Raw genomic sequence first — 24,872 nt, forward strand, 5'->3', positions numbered from 1 at the left:
TCTGCTGCAGAACCTTTTTTTTTTCTTTTAACCTCCTCCACAGGCAGGTGTGGTGATCTTGTCTTGGCAAGCTGTTAATGCTGGGAGAGAGATGTGCTAAATGGTTCTCTATTGCCACTGTTACTTCCAGGAGGTCGTCACTTCCCTCTGACTTCCTTCTCAACTTGAAGTGCACTGTGGTGTCAGTGCCTGTCCTGCATGCATGTGGCAGTGTTTTCTGCCATGGAGCCTGGTATGCTGTGCTGATGATCTTGTTCAGACTTTCTGGCACTGTGTGTGTGTGTGTGTGTGTCTGCAGAGTGCTGAATATTATTGCAAGTTTGGGGGCTGGAGGAAAATTGAGGCACAAAGGAAGATGGTTCTGCCCAGGGAGCCAAGTCTGATTTCCTACAGCACATCCCTGTGCCATGTATAGCACTTCTGTGAATAGTTTTGCAGAGTGTCTCAAGTCCTTTTATTTCCTGTCCTCAATCACTTTCTGTGGTAGTTGGAAATAAATCCATTTTCATACAGCTTATTCTTCAGAACTACACTGCATATGCTTTATAGCAGATGACCTAAGCTTTGTTGTAAGTGTGCTCAAGAGAAGACGTGGGTCTCCTTTACAGCTTCTGGCTGTATAAAGGTAAGGTCTTCATAAATCAGTAATGAAATGCAGGGATTCCCGTTCCAAGGAACAGATCTTTAAGGTCTACGGGAAGAAAATAGTTCCCTCTGTTCATTTTAATAAATAAAGAGGTGATTCTCCTGCTATATTTAGTGTTGGTGCAACCTCACCTTGAACATGGAGTGCATTTCTGGGCTCCACACTATAAAAAGGTTGTTAAGGTCATTGAAAGCCTGCAGAGGAGGGCACCTAAGATGATGACAGGGCTGAAAGGCATGTCCTGTGAGGAGGGGCCAAGGGCATTGGGCCGTTCATGCTGAGAGGCAACCTCACTGCTCAGGGAGGTGGTGGAGTCAACCATCTCTGGAGGTGTTCAAGAAATGTGGAGATATGGCACTGAGGCACATGATCAGTGGGCATGGTGGGGATGGATTGGGATTGGACTAGGTGGTCTTAGAGGTCTTTTCCAGTCTTAATGATTTTATGATTCTGTGCTTCTCTATAGCTCCCTGAGGAGGGGAAGCATAGAGGGATTCTGGGCTCTGCTCCTGGAATGGCAGGATGGGAACGGCACAAAGCTGTAATGAGGGAAGATCAGACTGGATGTTAGGAAAAATATCTTTATTGTAAGAGTGGTGAGACACTGGCACAGGATTCCTGGTGAGGTACCTGATGCCCCCTGGCTGTCAGCATTCAAGAGGCATTTGGACAATGCCCTCAGTAATGTGCTTTAACTACTGGTTAGTCCTTAAGCAATCAGGCAGTTGGACTTGATCATCTTCGTAGGTCCTTTCCAATGGAATTGCTCTGAAGTGTTTTTACGGATGCCTTGTGAATTCTGGGCTTGAAGTCAGAACCAACGCAGACACTAAAAACCAAGTGGATGATAGCCTTGACTCCTTCATCGGTGATAGCGTTGTGTTCCAAGAAGGCCAGATAGTTCTGTAGGGAAAGATGCAGTACATGAGATAACATTTAGTCTCTGTGGAAAGGTCATGGATGTAATGTACTGAACGTGAGGACTTGATAACAGGGAAAAAAGAGTAAGTAATTTGTAATTAATTAATTAAAATGTTTGCTTTGTTGAAAACAACAACGAAAAAAACAGTATGTGAAATGTTATTGGTGATGTGTGATTGGACTTACCTTTAGTCCTTGCAGTCACCATGTTACAGCAAAAGACGTTTTTATTTAGACTGGGATATTGCACTTGCTTCTTTACCCTTGCCTTAGGTCTTTATGTACTGGTTCAGAGCCCCGGGTATATATAACTTTCTGTTTGAGTTAACAATATGGATACTTTCTATTTCTGACACTTTCCCTCCCTGCTTTGTCTCCTTTTAGAGAGATACCAACTGGCAACAAATACACTTGTTACCTTACTGTGCTGTGACATGCTGGTCTCACTTCAGAATAGCAACAAATGTACGTTGCATTGAAGAGTTGTATTTGAAAGCGTATCTGATGAAAATTGATGCGGTAACTCAGTTGTGCATGATGTTGTTTCTAATTCCCAGGCTGGTAAATGAAGTTCCTACAGCTGATTTCTTAAAAGAAAATTCTAGGAAAGAGTAGGTAGGGAGAAAACAAACAAACTAATTTTCCCTGCATATCTCAAAATTTCACAGAATGCTGCATCTGGGTGATGCACAGAGTGATCAAGAGTGATGTTTATGCTGTAGTGCACCAGGACAGATGGCGTGCAGCCTGTGAGAGCACAGGGCATGGCATACACCTTTCCCTTTGTCCTCTGCGTGTGTGCCCCACGCTGCCAAGGGTTTGGATGTCTGGGACAGTTCCCTTTCTGAACCACAAGTGTTGTTTTTAGAGGCAAGGCATTGTTGAGAATGGTGATTTCAAGGCTGTGTACAATAACACCATGACAAAGAAAAGGGAAGGACAGAGGAAACTCCCCATATTTTTTGAGCAGTCATAGAAGTGATAGAGTTTTGTGGTTACAAGGGAGATCTGTACAAAAGAACCAAGCTTATGTAGGAGGAGATGGCTGGTATAGCTCAATTGTGAACTCAGGGATGATAATCGCTGCTTGTATTTATATAAATAATCCCTTCTGTTACGTTTTTTAGTGGCCAAAACTGATGGTTCTGTAGGAACAGCAGAAGGGATCTCTGTCAAAGATCTGCTTTCTTAGCAGTGTTAATAGCGCATCCGTGACCTTCACATCTGACTTGCAACCTCAGTTTAGGGAGGTTCACAGTATGGAGGTAGATGTGAACAATCCTAAACCTGATGAGAACACAGGTGAGCACCTAAAGGGGCTCTGTCATGGCATTGTAGTGGTCTGGGTGACTGTGATGCGTATGCATACGGCCTGTGGGGGGGATAGCTCTGCAGCATTCTTCCTTCAGGAGGAGGCTGTAGGGGACAAATGCTTACATTTTGTCTCTGTACCATAGCCCAGTATGACGTTCCCTGTCCCGTTTTGTCTCTCTTCTGCTCCTACAGGGGAAATTCCTCCTTGCGGGTGGTGCAGTACAGCAAAGGCACGGTGCCCTTGCGTTACGTGGAGTGTTACTGCAGGGCACGAGCTCAGCCTGCTGGCACGTGACCTGTTTCAGGAATGGAGAGGCAACCTAGAAGCTGTGTGTGAAAGCTTTGTCTTTCCAACAGCATCACCCTCAGCTAAGCGAGGATTGGAAGAAAAAGGGTGGTTACTCTGTTCCCACATAGACTGCTTGGGTGGGATCTTCAGAAGGGCTTTGATCTTGTCTGGGAAGTGGGGGAGGGAGGTTACATTGCTGGTGTTGAATGGGAACAAGTCTTCCAGCCAGACTGCAGGCAAAGAATTATCCAAGGGCAGTGAGCAGGAGGTGTAGAAACTGCAGTGCTCTGGTGTCACCTTTCCTAGAAATTGCTGCAGAGTTCTCTACTGGAGATAGCACTGATATTTAAACATGCTGTGAAGAGGGAGTGCTGTGTTCTTGGTGCATTGCTATAGTCAAGGGTGCAAGGATTCTCAAATACAGTGTGCATCTTACATGGTGTTTCTTAATTATTGTGCCTTCTTGTGCAGGAATAATTTAAAACCTGCCCTCCCAGCATCTGTGGTAGTCTCATGTGACTCTTCTACATACTGACTGGCTATTGCATAAGGAGGAGATCCTCAGGGGGATCTCATCAGTGTCTATAAATACCTGAAGGGAGGGACCAGAGAGGATGGGGATCCAGGCTCTTCTAAATGGTGCCCAGTGCTAGGACCAGAAGCAGCGGGCCCAAACTGAACCATAGAAAGTCCTGTCTGACCATCGGGCAGTGCTGTGTGGGTGATGGAGCACTGGCACAGGTCGCCCAGAGGGCTGGAGAGAGTGGAGTCTCCTCCTTGGAGATCTTCAAGAGCCATCTGGACGTGGTCCTGGGCAGCCTGCTCTGGGTGTCCCTGCTTGAGCAGGGGTTGGAGCAGATGGACTCAGAGGTCCCTGCCAACCTCAGCCAGTCTGTGATGCTGTGAGGTGCTGAGTTTGAGGGGGGATATGCTGGGGCTCTGGGCCTCACCCCAGCACTGCTGTTGGACTGATGTCTTTGGATGAACTCGTTCATACTAGTGGCTGAAATATTGCCTCTTATGGGGAAGGGAAAATGAGGGCTTTTGGAGGGGATTTTGTTTGCAAGTCGAGACCAAAATCAGCAGGCAGCTGGCATCTAAACTTTCTTGCATGTAAACTGATGCCTCTGATTCAGGACACCATCAGGTGCAATGGGGTCGTCTTGTTGGGCAAGCCTGGGACAGCTGGTAATGGGTGTGGAACACCGCAATGAGAAAGTGGATTTGTAAAGTTTTTGTAAGAAAAGAAACTGCTGTCTTCCTTTCTCTGTGATCGTCTGGGGGAAAACGTAAAGCCCCATGAATCAGGAGCCTGGCAGGCTGCTGTACTGTGTGCAAACGCTGGCTACAGCTCAGGTCTCGGTTGCAAGTTGGCTCAGCTGCACTAAGAGTGGTGGCGGCTGGTCCCTGCTTCACAGCCCCTCTCTTGTTGCCTTAAAGGATAGACTACACACTTCTCATGAAGCAAGAGACTTGTGAAATCCAGATGTCAGGGAAAAGCATCTTTCTACAAATGCAAAACTTTATGCTGGCAGTGCTATGGAAAAGGGGCAGGCCAGGGTGGAAACGAAGAGAGCACCGCGTTTCTGATGAGTGTCCTCCTGCTGAAGCCCCTCCCTGCAGGTGAATGCTGCATGCTCCCTGGCCTGCCGTGCCCTGTGTTCTTCGACAGCCAGCTCTCCTCTCTGGTGCCAGGGTGTCACAGCTTTTCTCTCCTCCAGCCCACATCTTTACCCATGAGGCTGTGAGGCTGTTCTGTTCTCCAGGGAGCTCTGTGCAGATCTTTTTTTTCTTTTTCCCCCGAAGGCCCCAGCAACCTTAGCAGGCTTTAGCTTCTCAGTCTCTAATAACTCAGCTTTTCTAAATACTGGCCCTCCCCTGAGGCTCTCTGTCCTCTTTCTGTCCCTGTGTGTTTTGTTTCCCTCACTGCCCTGTTCTTGTTGCTGCTCTTTTTTTCCCCTCCATTTTTTCCCCCTCTGCATGGATGTGCATAACACCCCATTAAGCGCTTTTCTACAAGCTGGGCGAGCAGAAGTTCTGCCTCCTCGGTACCAAACAAGAGAATCTGCATGGGTCACCGATGCTGAGAAGGTGATAGTGTGGAGAAAGTGCTCTCCGGTGGTCAGGGTGGTAACACAGGGTGAGGGGTGGAGAGAATTGCAGAATGCTTCGGTCAGAGCTCAGTGTGGTGCCCTGAGGGGAGCTGCTTGTCGTCTTTAGGGAGTTATCCAGTGGTCACGGGGTAAAGATGATAAGCTTAGCAGTCACGTTTTGGATTTGTCCAGTACGGTGTGGGGCAGCTTAATTTGATGTATGAAGAGACACAGCTGTATTCCTATCAAACAGCTGCTGGAGGCTGGCCACTGCGTTTTTCCATTATGTAATTTGTGGGAAAGGAAAACGAGACCTCTCGGCTCTTGCATAGGCAGAGATGCTCTGGCTGCTCTGGCTAAGATGATGGGTTTTGGAAGGAAGGAGAGGGATTCTTCTGCTCTGAGTGTGAATTAAATCTAAAAGGAATTTTTTGAAAACTCAAGAAAACTGCGGAATTTTCAGCCTCGATAAAGATGCATTTAAGTCCTGAATGGGATTTTAGTCCTCAGATTGGAGAGAGTAATGGCCCTGAACACAGTAAAATTAAGTTAATTCTGTGGCTGTGGATCAGCGTGTGCGTGAGGGCCGCAGTGCAGCACGTGGTGTAGGGACGTGCTGCGGGGCAGGTAGGTGTGCTGCAGGCGCCTTCCCTGCTCTGCCGGGCGGCTGCTCCTCCTTCACTGCTGGGGCACCAGACCAGGTTCCACCCTCGGCTTCCCACAAACCGCACTCTCCTCCTTCCAGCAGGGCTTGGCTGCATTTATCTGCGTTGCCAGGCTGGCACTTGGCTGCTTTCTCCTTATCTGCCTCGCCCCCTCTGTCCCCTCCGTGCTCCCTGCCGTGCAGTGATGGCTGCAGAGCAGGGCTTGGTCTAACTGTTCCCCTGGCACGCTGCTTTTTCCCCTCTGCTCCCTTGCTGCTCTTTATGTGAGTGCTGCTCCAATGCTCACCACGTGCTTGCTGCATGTCAGAGGCTGTATGTGCACGAACTTCTTTCTGTGAAATGGGATGGGGAAGGGGACCATGCTTCAAGTGTGGGTGTGCGGGTACATTTTCACCGCTTTGCTTTTCCATGAAATGGTGCGGAGTGCTCTGAGTGCTGTGGGACTCTTTGTGCTCACCTTCTTGCACATGTCCTAATTGATTTCTTTGTAAATATGCTGTGGTATGCAAACGCTGGCACTGCAGAAGGAGCACTTGTAATCCCAAAGCGAAGGCAGCTCAGGAAAATCCAACATCCTTTCAGGGCTCTGCCCCTGTTTGCTCCTCTGTCTGGCAGTGCTCCTGCTGCTGCCCATTGCCCACATCTCATCTCCCCCAGCCGTGGCTCCTTGGCACGTTTAGGGTCACCTATGATTCAACATGAAGTGGGAGTATGGGCAGAACAAGGTGCAGAGTGAGTGCAAGGAACAGTGAAGAATGAGGTGTTGGGGCTTTCATAGTTATTGTGCTCTGAAGTTATCAATGTGGGTGCAAGACAAACTCGTTCTGAGAGTCTTTGGGAGGCTGGGGGAGGAGGAGAGAATCCAGCAGACTTGTGTTGGAAAGTCATCTAGTGAAAGTTGAATGTTAGAGACAAAGTTATAAGATCTGTCATGTTTGCTAGCTACATTTAAATATAGGACTTACTACTTCTCCAAGTTTGGCAAAAATGAGGGAAAATGCCTAACGTGTGAAATCTGTAGGAAAAATGTGATCTAGTAGCTTTCAGGAGCTGCCTGCATTTCAAGGACACATTAAACCCAACCTTGTGTTTTTGGATATTTATCCTTCCAGCACCCAGCGTGGTGTGCAGGCAGCAGGAGTGGAGCTGCCTGTGCCTTGGGGAAGCCTGTGAGCTAATGAATACAGCAGTCATCTCCAAGGAGAACTGGGAGCAGATTGAGGCTTTACAATCTGATTTGAAATACTGAATGTGTTATTTATGGGCTCCTATTTGATTTCAGCATTTCTGAGAGCGGAATGATGAGGAAGGATGACCCATAGAGAGGGCTCTAATGCAGGACCCAGGAAACCTGGCTCAGCTCCTGCGTGCCTGGCTCAGCTGTTTGTGTGCTGATAAAGGCTCCGGTATGGCGGCAGGGTGCTGTGAGGATAAGGACCTGTGAGACCGTCGTGGAAGGGGATGAGAGGAGGATATGTAGCCGTCACAGATGTTTAGAAGTCGGATTTGTGTGGGTTAAACTGGGCATGCTCGCAGCCTGGTGACTGCAGTTGCACGCCGCGTTGATGCGTGACTCAGATTGCGGGGTGGGATTTGATATATAAGCTGCTCTTACGCTCGCCTTGGCCTGAGGACAGGTGTCTTCCTGGAGATAGCTGCATCAGTATAGCAAGTTGGGGCCTCCTTTCAGAGGCTGCAATCTCTGCTGCTGCCAGCCGAGGCACTCATATAACCCATGGAGAACCAGCTGGAGGTAGAATTAGCTGCATTAACTGTGGTAGAGCTGAGTTGGCCAGCCTGGCTGGCATCCTTTGGGATGGCTGCACTGCTGCTTGTCCTCCCCGCTGCCCACAGTGGGCAGTAATACTTTAAGTTAGGCAAGAATGTGCATTTTATAACACTGCTTTCTAGGCACTGGTTACTTTCACTAATCAGGGTGAGCTATCTCAAGAGGATGCTGTAGTGTGAACTTTGGATGGGTGGGAAGGGAAGGGGTGTTGCTGAAAACATGGAGAAGTAATCTCTTTGCTAACATGACTCTGACTTGCTTGCGTTGGGCAATAGAAACCATCCAGCTGGTCCTTAGCATGTGGGAAAGCTGAGTAATATGGTGCTTGATTGGGTTGCAAATACTTGTGTGTGCTGTGAAGTTTCAGGCTTTACGGGGGAAGCTGGGCCTGGTTTTTGAATAAGGAATTTCAGGGCTTATGAAGCTGAGGTTGTGAGTGTGTCTTTGCTAAGCACAGACAAAAGTCCCGTTCACCTCTGCCCTTATTTATCCCCAAAAAGTGCTGAGGAATGGGGAAGGGTGGCTGAAGCTGGGAGGTGGGGCGTGCTTATATCACTGGTCTGAATCCCTGCCTTCATGGGAAGGGGGTGGGGAACCCTCAGGCTCAGGTAAACCCCTGGGCTCTTTGTTCTTCCTGTTTGGTCATCTACGAGGTTGTTGGGAAGCCCGGGGTAGCCAGAGTTGTCCCTGCAGTTATGGAGCAGCCACTGTGCACTTCTCACTCTTGAAAAGGCAGCACTTCTGTACTCTCCATTTCAAATAACACTTGTGGGTTTTTTTTCCCTCCCCTTTCTTATTTTCGCTAGTAGCAGCTGGATTGTCCCTTCATCAGTATGAGAAGACAGCATATGAAAAAGGAGGGAGTGGCTGGGGGACTGTGGGTATTTACTTGGAGGGGGGGGGAGAATGGGCAACTTGTTCAGTCTTGTGACAGCTTGGCAATAAAAGTGACAGGTGAAACTTGTTGTTTAGCGCTAAACAACGTTTAGATGGGGGTGAGGGGGAAAGGGGATGAGTGAGTGGAGCAGCCCTTAACTGTATGTATACAATAGTGGTCTCTAAATTAGCTGCTACTTTTCCAGATAGAGATCTTGGGAGTCATAGTGGTTTTTTCATCAACTCAATGGTAATGGTGAAAAGGCAAGTGTATTGTTAAAAGCTGTTATGAAAGCATCTGAGAACAAAACAGAACCCAATTATGGCGTGTTTTATAAATCTGTGGTGTACCCTCTTCTCGAACAGTGTGTGCAGTTCTGCTTGTGCCCCATTTCCATCCCTCCCTCGTGCATACATGCTTCTCAGAGCTGTGAGATAACGAGATGAAGTGCAGAAACTGTTCTCCTTCTCAGTGCGAGGCAGAGGCAGCACCCGGGCTGTCCTGCCTGCAAAACAGATGACCGACAGGAGTGTGGTAGGGGGTCTGTGAAGCGGTATGAGACGAGGAGGAGGTGAGCAGGGCACAGTTACTTCTGCTGCTCGTGAGCCAGGAAATGGGGCCACCAAATGAAATAACTGCGTGGCAGCTTCAGAGCCGAAGAAGGGAGTGTGTGCATGGGTTTTCTTTGTTCTTCTTCAGACAGTAAACATGTAATTAAATTGTAGCACTCTACCACAGGATGTTGTAGATGCCAAAATTATAAATGGGTTCAAAAAGAATTAGACAATTTGATGGACTTTTTTTTTTTTCCTCCTTCCATGAAAAGCCATTAAATCCAGCGATGCAGACTCAGTGCCAGGCTCAGGAAGTCTCTGCTCTTGCCCTGCTCTCATACGTTATCCCTAAGTGCTGTCAGTGAATAATCTGAGCAGCTCTCCTTGCTGGGGTGAGGGAGCGCGGCGGAGGAGCTGTGTGGTGGGTGGGAAGAGCTGAGAAATGGGAGGCCGTGTGGGTGCAGAGCTGTGTGTAGGAGTCTCTGATTGCCAAGGAACAGAGGAGGCAGCAGAATTAGGATCCATGGTGGAAACAGGAAGACGTTCGCCTTAGCTTTGCTTTCTTGTCAGTTTGGCTCTCGGTAGGTTTGGCAGCACCTAAATATTTGTCAGCGCTGTACACCTGGCGCTTGAGGGAACTGTGCAAGAATTGCTCCTTTTTATAATTCCTTCAGTGTAGGTTTCTGTATTCGGATCTTTCTCGCATGCATGTAGGCATGGCTTGGTCACTGAAATGAAAGTGGAAGGGAGATAGCGTGGAGGAGGGAAGGGAGGAATGCTCTTGTCAGGTCAGCGTTCAGGGAGACTGAACAGAAACCAGCAGCAGTTGTCTCTTTGGGGCTGTGGCTCAGCTGTCAGAACTACCAGTGTGTGTGTGCATTTACCTGCTCTTGGCAGGCTTGGGGCTCTGGGTGAATAGCATGGGGCAGCACACTGCAGAGGGGCAGGGAACCTGCAGCAGCAGGCGTGCAGGAGCATTGCTGTGGTTCTGTGCTCAGGATTGCATTATATACAGCTACCAGCCCTCCTCTTTTTGATTAAAAAAAAAAAAAAGTCAGCGTTGCAAATCTTTACATTTTAAAAAGGCTCGTGAGATCTCTGGTAAAATCTCATCCAAACGTGTGTTTTCTCCTCTTAATTTAATAGTTCCACTCTTTCTTTAAAGAAACTCTGCCCCTTTCCCTCTCCGTACCAAACCCAGCCATGTCTAGACAAAAGCCTGCTGTGATTAGCAGAGGTGTGATTCTCAGTGCTGCGTGTGGGGGGTGTATCCATACTTCTGATGTTATGCTAATGGATTTCCTGCTCCTCCAAGGCTTGCAGGGCTTGTGTATGCAGAACTCATGGCAACGCCTGGATTGGAATTGCATGCATATAGAAAAATAATATTACACTCTTGAAGTGTATATATAGTGAAAGGCTGTTTGCTTGTATAGTTATTCAGACTTCATCTCTGGCTGCACATTGGTGCCACCTGCTTGCAGGAAAGAATGAGCGGACTCGTGTTATTCAGGAAAAATATGAAGGCGAGGCCTCGACATCTGCTGGGCTTTGTTCAGCTTGGCCTGGGCTGCGGGCACAACGTGGGCTGCAGCTTCTGCTTTATTGCTGGCTCTTAAACTAGCAAGGCAGCTCGGGCCAGGTGTGTTCTTAAAGTTCATTTTTGTTTTTTAAATCCTAAGATGTGAAGCACAGGCGTAGTATTTGAACTTGGTTACTTGAAAAAAGGGAAGCTATACTGCTTTCCATGCTTTTTCTTGTTTTCTCTTCTGGCCTTTCTAATGGTGATAATTTTTTTATCACTGCAGAGTGACCTTTGTAATCATTGCTGGATGATTAATCTTTAACGGGGTGATTTTTTTTTAAAGCAGTATATATATATTTTACACCGTTGTGAGGTGTGAGATACTGTGGGTTTTGCAGCACAGTTACACCGAAGCATGAGGCCCTTCATTCTGCCTGTGCTGTGCCGTGGCTCTGTACCCAAGCCCAAATAGTGGCCTTTGTTTCCCCAGGCAGATACAGAAATGCCCTCGGAACTTTATTTGCATATAGATTGCAGTGCCAGTCGGGTGTAGTCAAGTATAGGAAGAGCTAACTGCTGCTTAATTTATAACTTCTTAATTAAAAACCTTCCTTAAGTTGCAGGATTCCCGTTTAGAAAATTCTGCTACATGTAAAGCTGTGCTGTAGCGTGTACAAATATAGCATTGCTAGGAGGCACGGGCTGCTAAAGCCAGGCGCTTCTCAGAAGGCAGAGGGAAGGGGATTGCAGCATTGTGTGCTGAGCTGGAAAGTCACGTGCAGGAGGAAGGAGCCGGGCAGCAGAGTTCTCCACGTGGCACCGAGCTGTTGCTTCAGACACCAATGCCAGCAGCAGGGAAGGAAGGTGGGGATGGCTTTTCTCCCAGCTCTTAATTTTGCTTGAATTCTCTTGTGCCCCGTAAGTATTCCGTTGCTGTAAATGCTGTGCGCTTATGAGCGTGACGCTATGAACCCAGGCCGTGTCAGTGACCCAGGAAGAAATGGCTTTTCAAACTATGGGAGCAGTGTCTCCTTTGTCTTATGTTGCTTCATGAGTACTGTGAACAGGGCTTTTACCCTATGCAGTAATACAAGGTCAGCATCAATAAAGAGAATACAGAATTTGGGAATGGAAATACTTGTTTAGTCTCACTTCACTGGAAGTAAATACATTTAGACTGAGTCCAAAACTGCTTTGAACAACATTCAGCAACTAAGTTATTCCATGTCAGCTCCATCCCTTCCCCCAAACAATAAAAACATACATTCACCTCTGTATGCTGCGCAGTGCTTGTTTTATAGATGATGTCAAGGGTTACATATTAGAAGTAAGAGGGTGCTGCTTAGACTTTTTTAGAACTTGCAGTACGTGATTTAATGATGAATTAATGCTGTTTACTGGGAGGGAGGGAGGAATCAGAAAGTGCTGTTAGCAAGTCAGGAGCCTTTGCAGGTAGGTGTTGTGCTGTCCTGTGCCCTTGGGAAGATTTCAGTCTTGGTGTAAGCTTCAATAACTCTTAATGAAATACTTTGTTTAGATCTGGATACCTTTTCTTACCTGGTGCCTGACAAAAGATCAGTCAGTACCTCAAGAATTCCCTGTTCTATGGGAAGAATTTTTTTTTTTAAGCTGTGTTGATTTGCTCTTTCTTTCCTGCCAAAAAAGATAGAACAGTGTGTATCTGTGTCAAGCACCTGGCTGTGCTTTCCCTGGGTTACCTTTTGCTGTCTTAGTTAACAGAGGAATTCAGTAGCAGCAGATGCCCCCTCTTCATGGCCTGTGTTGCAATGCTCTCTTAGTGATGCGTTGCGGCGTGTTTTTCCTCCTTTGAAACACGGGGCTCCCAAAGCTCTGAAATGCTTTATGCAGACAGCAAGAGGGAAAAAAAAAACCCACTACAGATTACTGGAAGGGTTACGGAGGAGGGCTGGGAATCCTCCCTTGCAGAGCTTCATCCTGACTTGGGCAGGGTGGAGGTGGGAGCAGTGTGCCTTGGCATCTGCAGGAGATGACGATCATACCTCTGAAGGCTCAGGAGAGGTGCCAGAAGCAGCAGAGCATGCTCTTGAATGATGCAGCCATGGTGGGAGCATGCAGCATCCTTGGGCAGAGCTGCAAGATGGAGCAGCTCCCTCAAGTACGGAAACCCAGGTGTGAGCTGGCACTGCTTCTCCGTGCAGAAGCAGAAGATAGGTGGTGGTGGTGGGTGGCTTCCTGAGGAGCCTTGGCTCCCTCTGAGTTTATTCTGGCACATTACGCTTCTAGCTGGGAGAAGAAAAATGAAGTGGGATGTATCAGGCTAGAACTGCGCAGTTCTGTGCTCTGGGTTGGCTGGGGCTCCAGGTGTCCTGCCTGCCCTCTGTTCCTGTGGGGATTGCGCACGCAGTCCTTCAGGCAGCACAAAGCTGTGCTGGAGGGAGAACTCCTGCCTATTCCATGGTTTGTTTCTGGTTTCTGCCCAGAGAGGCTCCTGCTATGGCTTGTGGCAGTGGGATGAAGTTCTGTATGAAAGCAGAGTCCCCTACGTGAGCCTGCTTCTCCCTGTGCACCCACTGTGCTGTTCACTTGATCTCACAGCCAACTGATTTGATTTAATAACTCAGGGAGAATGCTGTTTGCTTTTTATTTTGCCAGGTTACTTTTAGCAAAGCTGCTTGGCTCGCATGGATAAATGCCAGAGCCTAAAGGAGGAAGCAAGCATGAGTGAGGAGAGCAGGGTGATTCTGCCTGGGCAGGGCCCCTCTTCCTACAGTAGCACTGAGGCGTTGGATGGGCTCCTGCTGTGAGATTCTGCCTTCACCCTTTGGCCTTCTGACTCAGGTGCTCCAAGGTTCTTGGCTCACCCCACTGAACATCCCCACTGGCTGGGATGAGGAGTGGTGTTCTACAGCCTTCTTTCTGGGCTGATGACTGCAGCTGCTCTATGGCTCACTTGGACTGGGAAGGGGTTGGGATCAGTCATAGAACCACAGAATTGGTTAGGTTGGAAGGAACCACAGAGGTCATTGTCTAGTTCCAACCCCCTGAGGAAGGCACTGTGACCTGCAGGGGAGACTTTGCACCTTTGACACTGCTCAGCACTGTAGCAATGGCTTTAGTAGTTTCTGTTTGAGAACACCTTCATTTCCCTTGTACACGTGTGTCCTTGTTCTTACTTTGCTCTGGAGAGAGCCCCATCATAGATCTGTGGTTTCATGCCAGCACGGGTGTATTCGTGATGACATACTGGGCAGCAAGTGCAGCACTCAGCTTATTCATACAGTCTTAATTTTAGCACTAACATAGCTTCAGTTTGCATGGAGAAAATAAGAAATTACAACATATGCAGGAAGCCCCTTATGATACATGGATACATGAGTGTCAGGCTGCTGGTGAGGTTGTGGGTGTTGCTAAGGGATTGTGGGGCTGGAGGCTGTGCTCCTTGGCCTGAGGAGCAGTTCCAGGCATCAGGGATGAGTTGATGCATGTATCATGGAATTTGCAAGGATGTTTTGAACTCAGTAACTGAGACTTACTTGCAAGCTCCGTATTTCTGCTCTGTTTCTTCAGAGGGTCCTGGCAGGGCAGAAGCTCTGCTTCCTTCTTGGAGTGAATGCAACAGTGCATGGCTTGAGGAGGAAGGGAGGGCTTCAAGAGTCCTTTTTGTATTGACACTTTCCTTTTTGTTTTCTACTTGGTTTCTGAGCTGGGATCTATCGTGGGGTCTGAACTAGACTTACCTCTGAGGCTTTAAACTGTGTGGGTGGTAGTGGGAGAGCGGGGCTGACATCTCTGTATGTGAGTGCAAATTGAGCAGACAGATGCTTGTGAGCAAGGCTGTCCCTTGCAGCAACCTTCACAGCAGGGGAAAGATGCTTTAAAGGCTCAGAGACAAGACATATTTTGTTTTAAATCAACCTAATGCCTCTTGGAGTCTGACTGATGCTGCTGAATGAAACCTCCCTCTTGTGATTTCTGGTTTTTTTTTGTAGTTTTTTTTCTCTCCCTTCTTTGTGGAAATCATTGCAACAGATTTCCAAAAGCTTGAGAGGAACTGTAGCTGCTCCTGGGGTTGGGGAACATCAGCCTACAAGCAGAGGAATGGTAACTCAAACAGCAGCGTTGGCTCTTTGCTTTGCAAATGCACTGTGGTCAGCTGCGTGTTGCTGAGATGTGTCCTCCCAGCTCAAAAAAGAAAAAAACACTGCTGCTTTTAGGATAACACTGGCTTATGGGTAGCATGTCATGCCTCATCTTTTTCCTTGTACCGGGTGAATTGTTTGTGGGCTTGTGCTGTCAACCAGATCTGTAAACGGGACTGACTTTAAAAATAACCTTTTCTTCACAGAAAGAGTTTTAACCTGGACTTGGCCGTCTTTCATTTCTTTGTACAGTCCATCAAAAAGTTGTCTGTGCCCCTGAGGTTATAAGGCAGGGGTATGCTCTGGGGATGAGGGAAGAGGGATGGGGATGGCTATGGAAAAGAGCCATGATCCTGTGCCTGATCAGAGGAGCTGGGCTGCCCATCTCTGCTTAGTGAAGGCAGTGGGAACTCACATCCCTTGTGAAGTTTGGCCCTGGAACAAAGCTAAGGAGGTGCTGCTTAGAACAGGTCTCATGCCTTGTTCTCTGAGGTGAGTAGTGTGGATGAAAGAGCAGAATTAACTGAAGTGTTGGGTGGTCTTGTCTGCCAGTGTACAGCTTCCTTAAACGCAGCTTGCCCTGCTGTAACTGCACTTGCTTAAACAAGCAAAGTGATCCTAAATTGTTATCCTAAAAAAGAGTAAACCTTGTCCTTCTTTAGTGACTGTTTTTATTTAAAATATGTAATGGATCACCTGCATTTAGCATTTCGGTTTTGCCACTGAAGTGTGGAGTGTTTGAATTCACCCTTTGTGCAGAAGAAAGGATGGGGGAAGGAATTCCCTCATGTTTGTGCTCCTCGTGCTGTGTCCTTCTCAGGAGGGGATCCTGAGAGCTGCATAGTGCCCCCCCTTGGACTTGATCCCATGGATCCCTTCCAGCTCAGGATATTCTGTGATTTTCAGGGGTTCCTGCAACTCCGGGGATGGGTTGCTGGTGTGGGGAGCTGAGTTGGGACTGGAAGGGTTTAACTTCTGAAGACCCTACTGGCTTCTGTAGGTATTTTTAGGGGATGTGCAAGTGCTTTTCAGTGTGATACAAAGTGAGGAGAAAGCCTGCTTTCTCTCTCCACATTTCAAACCCTTCACCAAACTAAATAGCATGACAGATTGTGGTGTAGGGAGAGTGAGGAGCAAAATTCGACGAAGCAGAGGCTTAAGGTTGCTTTTTTCTTTGCGTTCCCAACCCAGACTTGATATGGAGGAGAAAGTAAAATTTAATCCTAAAAGTTGGGAGACTTATTGTGAAGTTCTATCTACGTAGTTTTAAATTCAGATGCCTTTTGTGTTCTATATGTGAACGCATTCTCCACCAGAGGCTGTTTTTGTATTTCTCACTCCTGGTTTTCTGCTTAGCATAGATAGTAAAGAACACGTACTGTGTACAAAATACCTTGTGTGTGCAGTTGCTATCCTTGGATTAAAAAAAAAAAGTATAAAAGAAAAAAGTGGTATAAAAGTTCTGTATCTACTGCCAGGCTTGCTATGAAAACTGAGAAAATGGTGGTGAAAATAAACTTTGTTTTCTGGCAAGGCTTAAGAAGTAAGGTAGGCTGATGTCTGGGTAATTTAAAGTAAAATGTTAGTTCCTTGTTAGTATGTTACTGGTCTTCCCTCCTCCAATATGTGTTATATTTGCTTTAAACTTGATGTTGAAGTATTCTTGTCATCTAACCCTGCGTGTTCTTAGCTGAGCAGATTTGGTGTTGAGAGCAGGTTGCCCAGAGAGGCAGTGGGTGCTCCATCCCTGGAGACAGCCGAGGTCAGGCTGGATGGGGCTCTGAGCACCTGATGGAGCTGTGGGTGTCCCTGCTTATTGCAGGGAGTTGGACTGGGTGGCCTGTAAGGGTCCCTTCCAACTCAAACAGTTCTGTGATTCTAACAGTGAGCAGACCATGAGCATTCATGGTACTGTAAGTGTTGCACCTTCTGACCTGTTGAGGTGGCCAGGAGCTGCTGCAGGCAGGCTGCTGGTGCACTGGAGGTGGAGGAGCAGATAGTGCTCTGCTTCCATTGTGTGATGAGACCTCAGAGCCATGGCACTGCATCTTCCACATCACTGGTTTTCTGACCTGTTGTTTTTCCACGTATCACAAAATGGTGGCACAAAGAAAATAGCACTGTGTTGAAATATTGCATGAAGCTGCAGCGTTACATGGAGCTCTGCACTGGCAGGAGCGCTCTGGGCACCCAATGGGAGCTGCGGGTTGCTCTGGGCCGGGGCGGGTGGCTGAGCTGGCTGTGCTACTGACTCACAGGGCAAGTTTCCTTCTCTCCTCCTCCTCTTTTGATTGCTCAGCACCCAAGAACAGTAGCTTCATGAGAACTTGCTGTTGAAACTTAACCTTTACCTTGAGGTTGCTCTCCTCCTAAGTACATGCAGCTGTGGTTCTTTGCTTAAGACCTTTTGGTGCTCTCGTGCGAAGTTGGCTAACACCAGGCTGGTTCTCACAAGTGTGATGCACCAGAGTTTCTCTGAACTGGCTGAGTAGAAGGGCTGGTTTGAGAGGCTCTGGTGTGGGGATGGAGGCACAGGGGAGGGCTTTTGGGGGCAGAGCGGAGGTTCTCAAAAGTGAAATCTGGGAGGTTCGTGGGCACGTACCCTGAAGTGTTCATCTGAGTGACGTGAGGGCTTGGGGCCTGCAGCCGGAGCTCTGCTCCTCCCTTTTCGTTTAGCGATGGCTGGAAGGAAAATAATCAAGTATGCTGGAAGAGAAACATTAATTAACTTTTAATTTAGATCTAATGTATGCTGCTTAGTGCAGTGCATGAAAGAGTGAGTTTGCGCTATCTGTCACGTTATATGGGGAGTGATGCATTGGAAGTTAAAAAAAAAACACAAGGAAAAGCCTCAGGTCTGGCTGGGAAGATAGGGTTTTTGACTCCACAGATGGGTTTCGTAGCTTGATTAAAAGCTGCAGATGTGTGGTAAGTTACTTTAGCATCCATTTTGCATCTGAAATGACTTTTCTCTATAACGTGGTTTGTATCTGTTTTCTCTGAAGCCAAACTTGCCAGACGAAGTCAGGAGAGAGAGAACCTCGGCATGCTGGTCTGGTCGCCTAATCAGAATCTCTCTGAAGCAAAATGTAAGTCCCTTCAAATTCTCTTTTCTCCTCTTTCTCTTAAACATATAGCTTAAAAAATATGACGGTGCCACTTTCAGTACAGAGGTTATGTCTGTGACCTTTTCATTACGCTTTGAAATTAATTTGAGCATTGGAAAAAAGAAAAGCCTCCAAAGCAATCCTGAAAAGCACTTTGTTCCCCACTGGGCAGCTGCTCAGTGCGTCGAATCCATGGGAGCGGGGAAAGCAGGAGAAATGTGACACTTTCTTCCTTGGTATGAATTCAAGATGCTTATCTGCAGGCCCACACGATATTCTTGTTTGCTGCTGGTGCTGTAGAAGATGATGAATAACTGCTGAGAACTAAATGAAAAGTATTTTGGAGGTGGGGGGTGGCAGAAATCTCTGGCAATTTGTAGTACCTCTTTCTGATAAAGACACAAAATTCACATCTGGAGCTCATGGAGGTTTAAATGCCAGAACAATTGCAGTGCCTTGGAATTCCACGTGAGGGCAATTATCAGCTCTGTGTGTGTGTCTGGGAACAGGTCTCAGTGCTGTTGCCAGATGGCAGAACTAGTGCTTGAAAGGTATGTCGAGCTACAGCTCTCCTCGTGAACAAGCAGGGCTCTCTTGATTAAAGGGCTGCTGTTTGAGTACAGTAACTAAACCTGAGGAGGCAGATGAAAGGAGCTATTTTTGATGTTGTGCTTATACCTTTGTAGCTTTCTGACTCTAGGACCTATAAGAATCTTTACATGCCTGTCTTCTGCAGTTGTTTGCAGTGACAGTATTAAACTGACCACTGGTCTTCCCCTATGTCCAAGGACTAAGATCCATCACAGCACAGTTATGGGGCTTCTGCTAATTAAAGCAGCAGGGACTGCACATGAACTATGCCAGGAAGTCACTGAGGTCTACCCTGGCACATTTGGTTCGCTGAGGAAGTTGCCCCTTAAAATATAAAAGGATTACACTGTGGTCTGAAGATGAAAAAGGGCTTTGCAAAGATGTCTGCCTTCTCTCTTTCCAGTGGGTGTCCTGTCTGCTCCCTGCTGGCTATTGGATGCTGAACTAAGTAAGACTGATGAGAAGTGGGGTATACTTGACAGCTATCTACGGTTGTTATATACCCTTTCAGAGGTTTCTAGCAAAACATTTATGCTTCCACCAGAAGGAAAGACTGCATGGGTCATCCTTGGCAGAGGATTTCTGTAGCTGCCTCTCAAGTCTGAGAGTCTTGTGAATCTCAGCCGTGCTTGGGAACATTCAATTTCTGTCTGATAGGAAATGAGTTTTTTTGGAGACAGAGTGGAGGTGGAAATGGAATGGTGATACATGGAATTGAGTAAAATGATCTATGACACAAAACTATGGGTGCATCAGCTAAGATATCACAAACCTAAGAAATAATTAAAAATTTAATATGACTAGTTTAAAAGCTAGGTAGCAGTTGAGTGTTTCTGGTACCACAGAAGTTGGGAGGAACTTCATGAGTGTGAGGGCAAGATAACTGTGTAGGCACATCAGTGATTTCACCATCTAAAGGTGCAGAAAAAAGCTGCATAAGTATTTCAGACTGTGTTTGGGGCAAAAGAAGTATGACCTTCCTGTGCTGTATGCAACATATAACTTATCTCCTAGGCACCTAATTGTGTGGGGATGTGGTTGTCAAACAGCATCCAGAAGCAATAAACAACAAAGGGACACTGGGAGAGGTGGCTGAGGGGACCTGGGCTTGTAGGAAAGCTCCAGCAGGTGGGGACAGGGCAGATCTGCAGGGAGGGAGAGAACTGGAAAAGCAAGTTGGTTGGTCATTGCTTTGTCTAATTCAATACCAGAAGAGGTAGCAGTTACTCCTGTCTCAACTTGACATTATTTAAAAATGACCTATGAAAAACAAATTCTCTTGAAGATGACTGCTTTTGTTCCATGAGTCTAGAAATGGATTAATGTACAGAAATAACCTTATCTCTAATGTATTCAGTCAGTTGTTAGACATTGATTTGTTACTGCATGAAAATCTGATTCAGTCTCCCTTCCTGGAATCCTTGAGTAATCCTCCTCCAAAACCTAGCATTCTGCAATGTCTATAGAGCACTTTATTATAAGTAACGAGCAGAGTTGCCTAACCTGTTTTATGGTGTATGAAGATGGAGCATCAGGGGAAAAGAAGCCTCTTCAGCTGTTCTAGTGTTCATTTACAAGTTTTGGCATTTCTTGATAGTGAATTGTAATTAAATGAGGTCTGTGAAGATGCCTAACAGGACCAATGATCCACATTTCCATCAGTGATGTGGAAGCTGATATGGGATTGCAGCGGAGAGAAATTGAGGATGAGCCATAGATTGATGAGATGGGAAAGTGAAGCTTACTGGCAGTCTTGTGGAGCGCTTTGGGTTTTTTCCTAGCTGGGACTGCTGCCTGCATGGTGAGTTCTTAATGAGCCAACTGCAGAGTTATGAGTCTCAGTTCTAACAGTTCTGCTCTTACCTTCTGCACCGAGGCTGATGTTTGGGAAGAAGTAGCTGGGAGAGCAATTTTAGGGGCACAGTGAGCAGGTAATGTGACAGCACTTCCACTGTTGTGCTTGGCCGGAAAGATGATGGGGGTGTAAAGAGTGAGGTGCTCACTGGGATGGTTCGCTGCTTCTGAATGCTGCAGCGTTCAGGAAGAAAACTTCAGATCAGGGGCTGTAATGCTGAACACCTCTGGTCAGCTTACTGAAAAGAGACTGGAAGGGGGCTTAAATTTTCTCAGAAAGGAATTTGGGTGTAGTAAAAGATGTGCATAAGTCAAATTAAAGGCTGCAAGAGAAGTTCACAGAAGCTGAAATGAAACGCCTGAGTACGTGTTCTTCATTTTTGTGATTTGCTATTGGAAGCAATGGATTTTGATTGTTTTTTTGATGCCTTTTTAAGCCATGGATTTTTGTGTTGTGTTATCCTTGGAGGGGAGAAATCACTGGCTGCATGAAGCAGCAAGTGGAAGGAGTTGTGCTTTCCAGGAGATTGGCACAGCCCCCTTGAGCTGTAACTGCTGTGCATCCCAGCTAGCACATCTGTTCTTAGGATGTGTTCAGGCTGAAGTGTGGATGAATGAATGCTTCCAATCAGCAGCGTTTTGGTACCTGTGTCTACTTGTTCCATTTGCCCTCCAAAACCTTTGTTCCATCCTGTGCCTGTTTTTGTGGTAAGCTCTCTAGGAGTCACAGGACTTTTCTCTGTTCGTGTGGCTGGGGCTATATGTGAAGATGGAAGTTTGTGTGTCAGCCAGGATGACCTGGTGGCTGTCTGCTCCAGGCTCATACAGTTAGTTAAAACTTGCTGTGGTCCCATATGCCTTACATACTAGAGCAGTTTTGTTATCACATTGGAGCAACCTGTTGCCCGGGTGCCATGAAGTAATGGATATGGTGGAGAAGATTTTAGACAACTCCCACAATCCACCACCCCAAAACAACAAGAAAAAAATCACCTAAACAAAGATTCCCCTCTGCTCCCCTCCAGCAAACAACATGTTGGCACATAAATTGCTTAGCTTTTTTTATCTTGTGCCTTGTTAACCACTCACTAATCCTGGTACAAATCACTTTCTCCCTTGCCCCATATCAGTATGGAAGTTCTTTATCTACTGCCAGGCTTTTGCATCTGAGGGCTCACTTGCCCATTTGCCAGCACTAGTGAGTTCACAGCATTAGCCTGAAGTGAGCAGTCTGTTCTCAAGAGAGGTCATTGTGCAGTGCCTGAACATTGGACTTAAAATAACCACTCCCCTTCCAGCTGTGCTCCAAGTACCCCATGTCCTGTGGCTGGTGTCCCACCTCCAACAAAGGTTGCTCTCAGTGACACTCCTGAAGACTTGGTGCAGCTGAGGACAGCTGCTAGGGGGGGCAGGGAAGGGCATGAGGAGATGAAGTGATGCTGAGGGGCAGGAAACAGCGAGGTGGAAGGTGGGCATCTGCTCTGAGTGGCACGTGGGAAATGGGGAAGGAGAGGGAGACGGTGAGAAATGCATCGTAATGATGCTGTGGAAACTCTGTGCAGGATAGAGCTGGGCCAACGTGGAGCTATTTATAAAGCAGCAGTGTCTGTCTCTGTGCCAAGTACTCCAGTGGGTGGAACATAAAAATGACATTGGGTTGGTTTAGAAATAAGTAAATGCTGGCACACTGCAGCTGCCCAGGAGGAAGGAATGGAAACCAGGCAGGAGAATGGGATTGCGATGATTGTTTTCAGGCATCTGTAGTTCAAAGGTGAACTGCAGGAGGAGAAAGATGTGTTGTTTAGCTTAAGATGAGCTCAGTTTTGAAAGTAGTTTGTTTGCTCTGACGGAATGTGTGTGCCTGTAGCTGTAAGTGTTGGTTTCTTGCTGTGGGGACGTTCTGTGAGTGTGACCAGCGGATTTGCTGTTGCTGGGGTGTTGCTGAAGAGATGGGCACTGTCCCTGATACCCACAGGAGGGGCAGGTCATGGCTGGCAGCTGGTCCCTCTGTCTGACCTGGTGGCTCTCCAATCCTGTGACCCTGTGGCATCTCCTCCTGCCAGATTGCTGCTGGCTGCCTGCTGTACGCTGTGCCCACACCGGGGGGTCCAAGTAGGCTGTAGACGGCCCCCCTTTTCTCTGGGGGGAGGGAAGGTGGGTGAGCCTGGGGATGTGGGGTCAGAGGAGTGCTGGAGTTGCAGGAAGCAGCGAGTGCTCTAGCATCCTTGTTGGGGGCTGGGGGGGCGGTTCTTAAATGTGCTGCAAAAATGGATCCTGGGAAGGCAGCAGCATGCCAGCTGAGGCTCTGATAGTGTGCTGGTTGCTATGGTTACTGAGGATGTTAACCCTGTGGGGTGCGTTTGGGCAAGGTTTGGAGTTAAGTGCCACCCACTCATGATGGTTGGACTGGGGGGGTGTGCAGAGCAGTGGCGCTCCACCCTGAAGCTACGAGCTCAGTCCTGTGTCCCAGCCAAGTCTGGAGCATGTGCAGGGTGTTAGTGTGCCCGCTGCCCTCCTTGGGATGAGAGAGTTCTGGTAGCTGTACTCGGCTGTGATGGAGAGGTCGATCCCAAAATTTTCTGAGAGCTGGTTGCCTTTGAGTGACTAGAGAGTGTCTCTGTAGTTCATGGGTTAATCTCTGCACAGAACAGGCTAGGGTTATTCTTCCATTTCTCTTTTCAGGAGACGTTACATGAGCTTGAAAATTCTTTGTCTGAATTTTCTAACCTAAAATGACTGACAGTATAAAATGTGTGCTTTCTCACGTTGCTGAGTGTGCCTTTGAAAGGACTTGACACAGTGTGTGCAGAGTTCCTGTTTTCAGCATGTAGCTGAGCAGGTTGTTTTAAGAAGGGCTTCTGTGTGGATGGACCCTCTCACCCTTAGGCTCACTTATTTTGGCTTCTAAGTTCTGTGTGGGCATATGATGCCATAAGTGACTATCATCAGTTCTCATTTTCTTGGGGTATAGGGTGCCTAGGAAAAAATAAATGTGAGTGGAAAACCCCAAATGGGAGAGACTAGACTGGGGAAAGCAGTCATAAAATCACTTCTAAAAAATGAAGCCTCCTATTTAGCAGGGTGTGTTTGAAATGGAAGGGATTATTGCTTCAGAGATACCCAAGAACAATTCCAACCCCTGCTCCGTGCAGCAGCAAGGGAGGGAGGATGCAGTCAGATGTATGTCAGCTGCTCCAAGTCCCTTCTTTCCAACGTGCTGCACACAGCATCCTTGAAATGGCTGGAATGGTGGATTTGATTTCCACTACTTCCCCCCCCCCCCCCCCCCCCCCCCTTCCCCTTTCCACTTATTGAAGGGTTACAGGGCAGTGATCTGGTTGGCACTTGGTGGGAGTGCAGCCCTCTTAGCTCCAGGATGGGAGAGTGGGGGCATCTGAGGCTTTGCCACCAGAGTGGTATTGTAAACTCTTAGCAGAGCTTATCTTTGGTATTTGTGCTGTGGGAGGCTCTGAAAGATGGAGTCTGTGTATTGTGATCTCCCTCTTTGGGGGTTTTCTGCTTGTCTGTGTCTGAGGTGTGGTGATGGTTTTTTTCCCTTTTCCCTTTTCCCTTTTCCCTTTTCCCTTTTCCCTTTTCCCTTTTCCCTTTTCCCTTTTCCCTTTTCCCTTTTCCCTTTTCCCTTTTCCCTTTTCCCTTTTCCCTTTTCCCTTTTCCCTTTTCCCTTTTCCCTTTTCCCTTTTCCCTTTTCCCTTTTCCCTTTTCCCTTTTCCCTTTTCCCTTTTCCCTTTTCCCTTTTCCCTTTTCCCTTTTCCCTTTTCCCTTTTCCCTTTTCCCTTTTCCCTTTTCCCTTTTCCCTTTTCCCTTTTCCCTTTTCCCTTTTCCCTTTTCCCTTTTCCCTTTTCCCTTTTCCCTTTTCCCTTTTCCCTTTTCCCTTTTCCCTTTTCCCTTTTCCCTTTTCCCTTTTCCCACAGCTGCCAGGTATGTCTGAGGGGTGTACTTGAGGGACTGTGATACTTGCCTGCAGCTACACACTCACCTTTTGTTGCTCTGGACAGAAAGAAAACAAACAAAAAATAAGGACAAGCCCTCTCTCCTCTCCCACAAAAAAAAAAACACAAAACAAATAAATTAAAAAAACAACCAACCAAAGCAAAGAAAAAGGGGAAAAAAAATAAACCAAAAATCAAGCAAACAAACAAAAAAACCTAAACCCAGCCAATGCATCACTTCTGATCTTTCTATCTTTATGTGCTGCTTCTCTAGAAATAACACCTTGGCTGTCCCAGTGACAGCAAAAAGGATTAATGGAAGAGCAGAATTGGGTTTGTGTTTATCCCTAATCCAAATTTCATATTCTGCAGCAAACCTGGCAGCTGTGAAGCTTGGATGCAAATACAGTAACTGAAGAATACAACTCCATGAATCCAGAAATGAGATAACTGGTGTTTAATTTAAGATTCTACTTGAGTGTAGCTGTAGAAATAATGCAGTCATGGCCACTTCTACCAGCAGCTGCAGTTGCTGTGCTTAAGCAAATGCTCAGAAGATGAAGGCATACAGTATTT

The 24,872-nt window shown here is 47.1% G+C and overlaps 1 protein-coding gene across 2 annotated transcripts in view; it reads left to right on the forward strand.

The window, feature by feature from the left end:
* The window catches only part of RCOR1 (REST corepressor 1), an 82,019-nt gene that overhangs the window by 21,672 nt on the left and 35,475 nt on the right, over positions 1 to 24,872 (forward strand). Inside the window, exons 1-2 of one of the 2 annotated variants that reach the window (XM_025150951.3) lie at positions 11,448 to 11,537; positions 17,800 to 17,883. In XM_025150951.3, coding sequence (XP_025006719.1) covers positions 11,516 to 11,537; positions 17,800 to 17,883 — 106 coding nt within the window. In that variant the 5' untranslated portion in view covers positions 11,448 to 11,515. Of the gene's footprint in view, positions 1 to 11,447; positions 11,538 to 17,799; positions 17,884 to 24,872 lie in introns of those variants that run through there. The other variant, XM_015287816.4, reaches the window with a different exon arrangement.

Source organism: Gallus gallus, chromosome 5 (genome assembly GCF_016699485.2).
Source record: "Gallus gallus isolate bGalGal1 chromosome 5, bGalGal1.mat.broiler.GRCg7b, whole genome shotgun sequence".
NCBI lineage: Eukaryota > Metazoa > Chordata > Aves > Galliformes > Phasianidae > Gallus > Gallus gallus.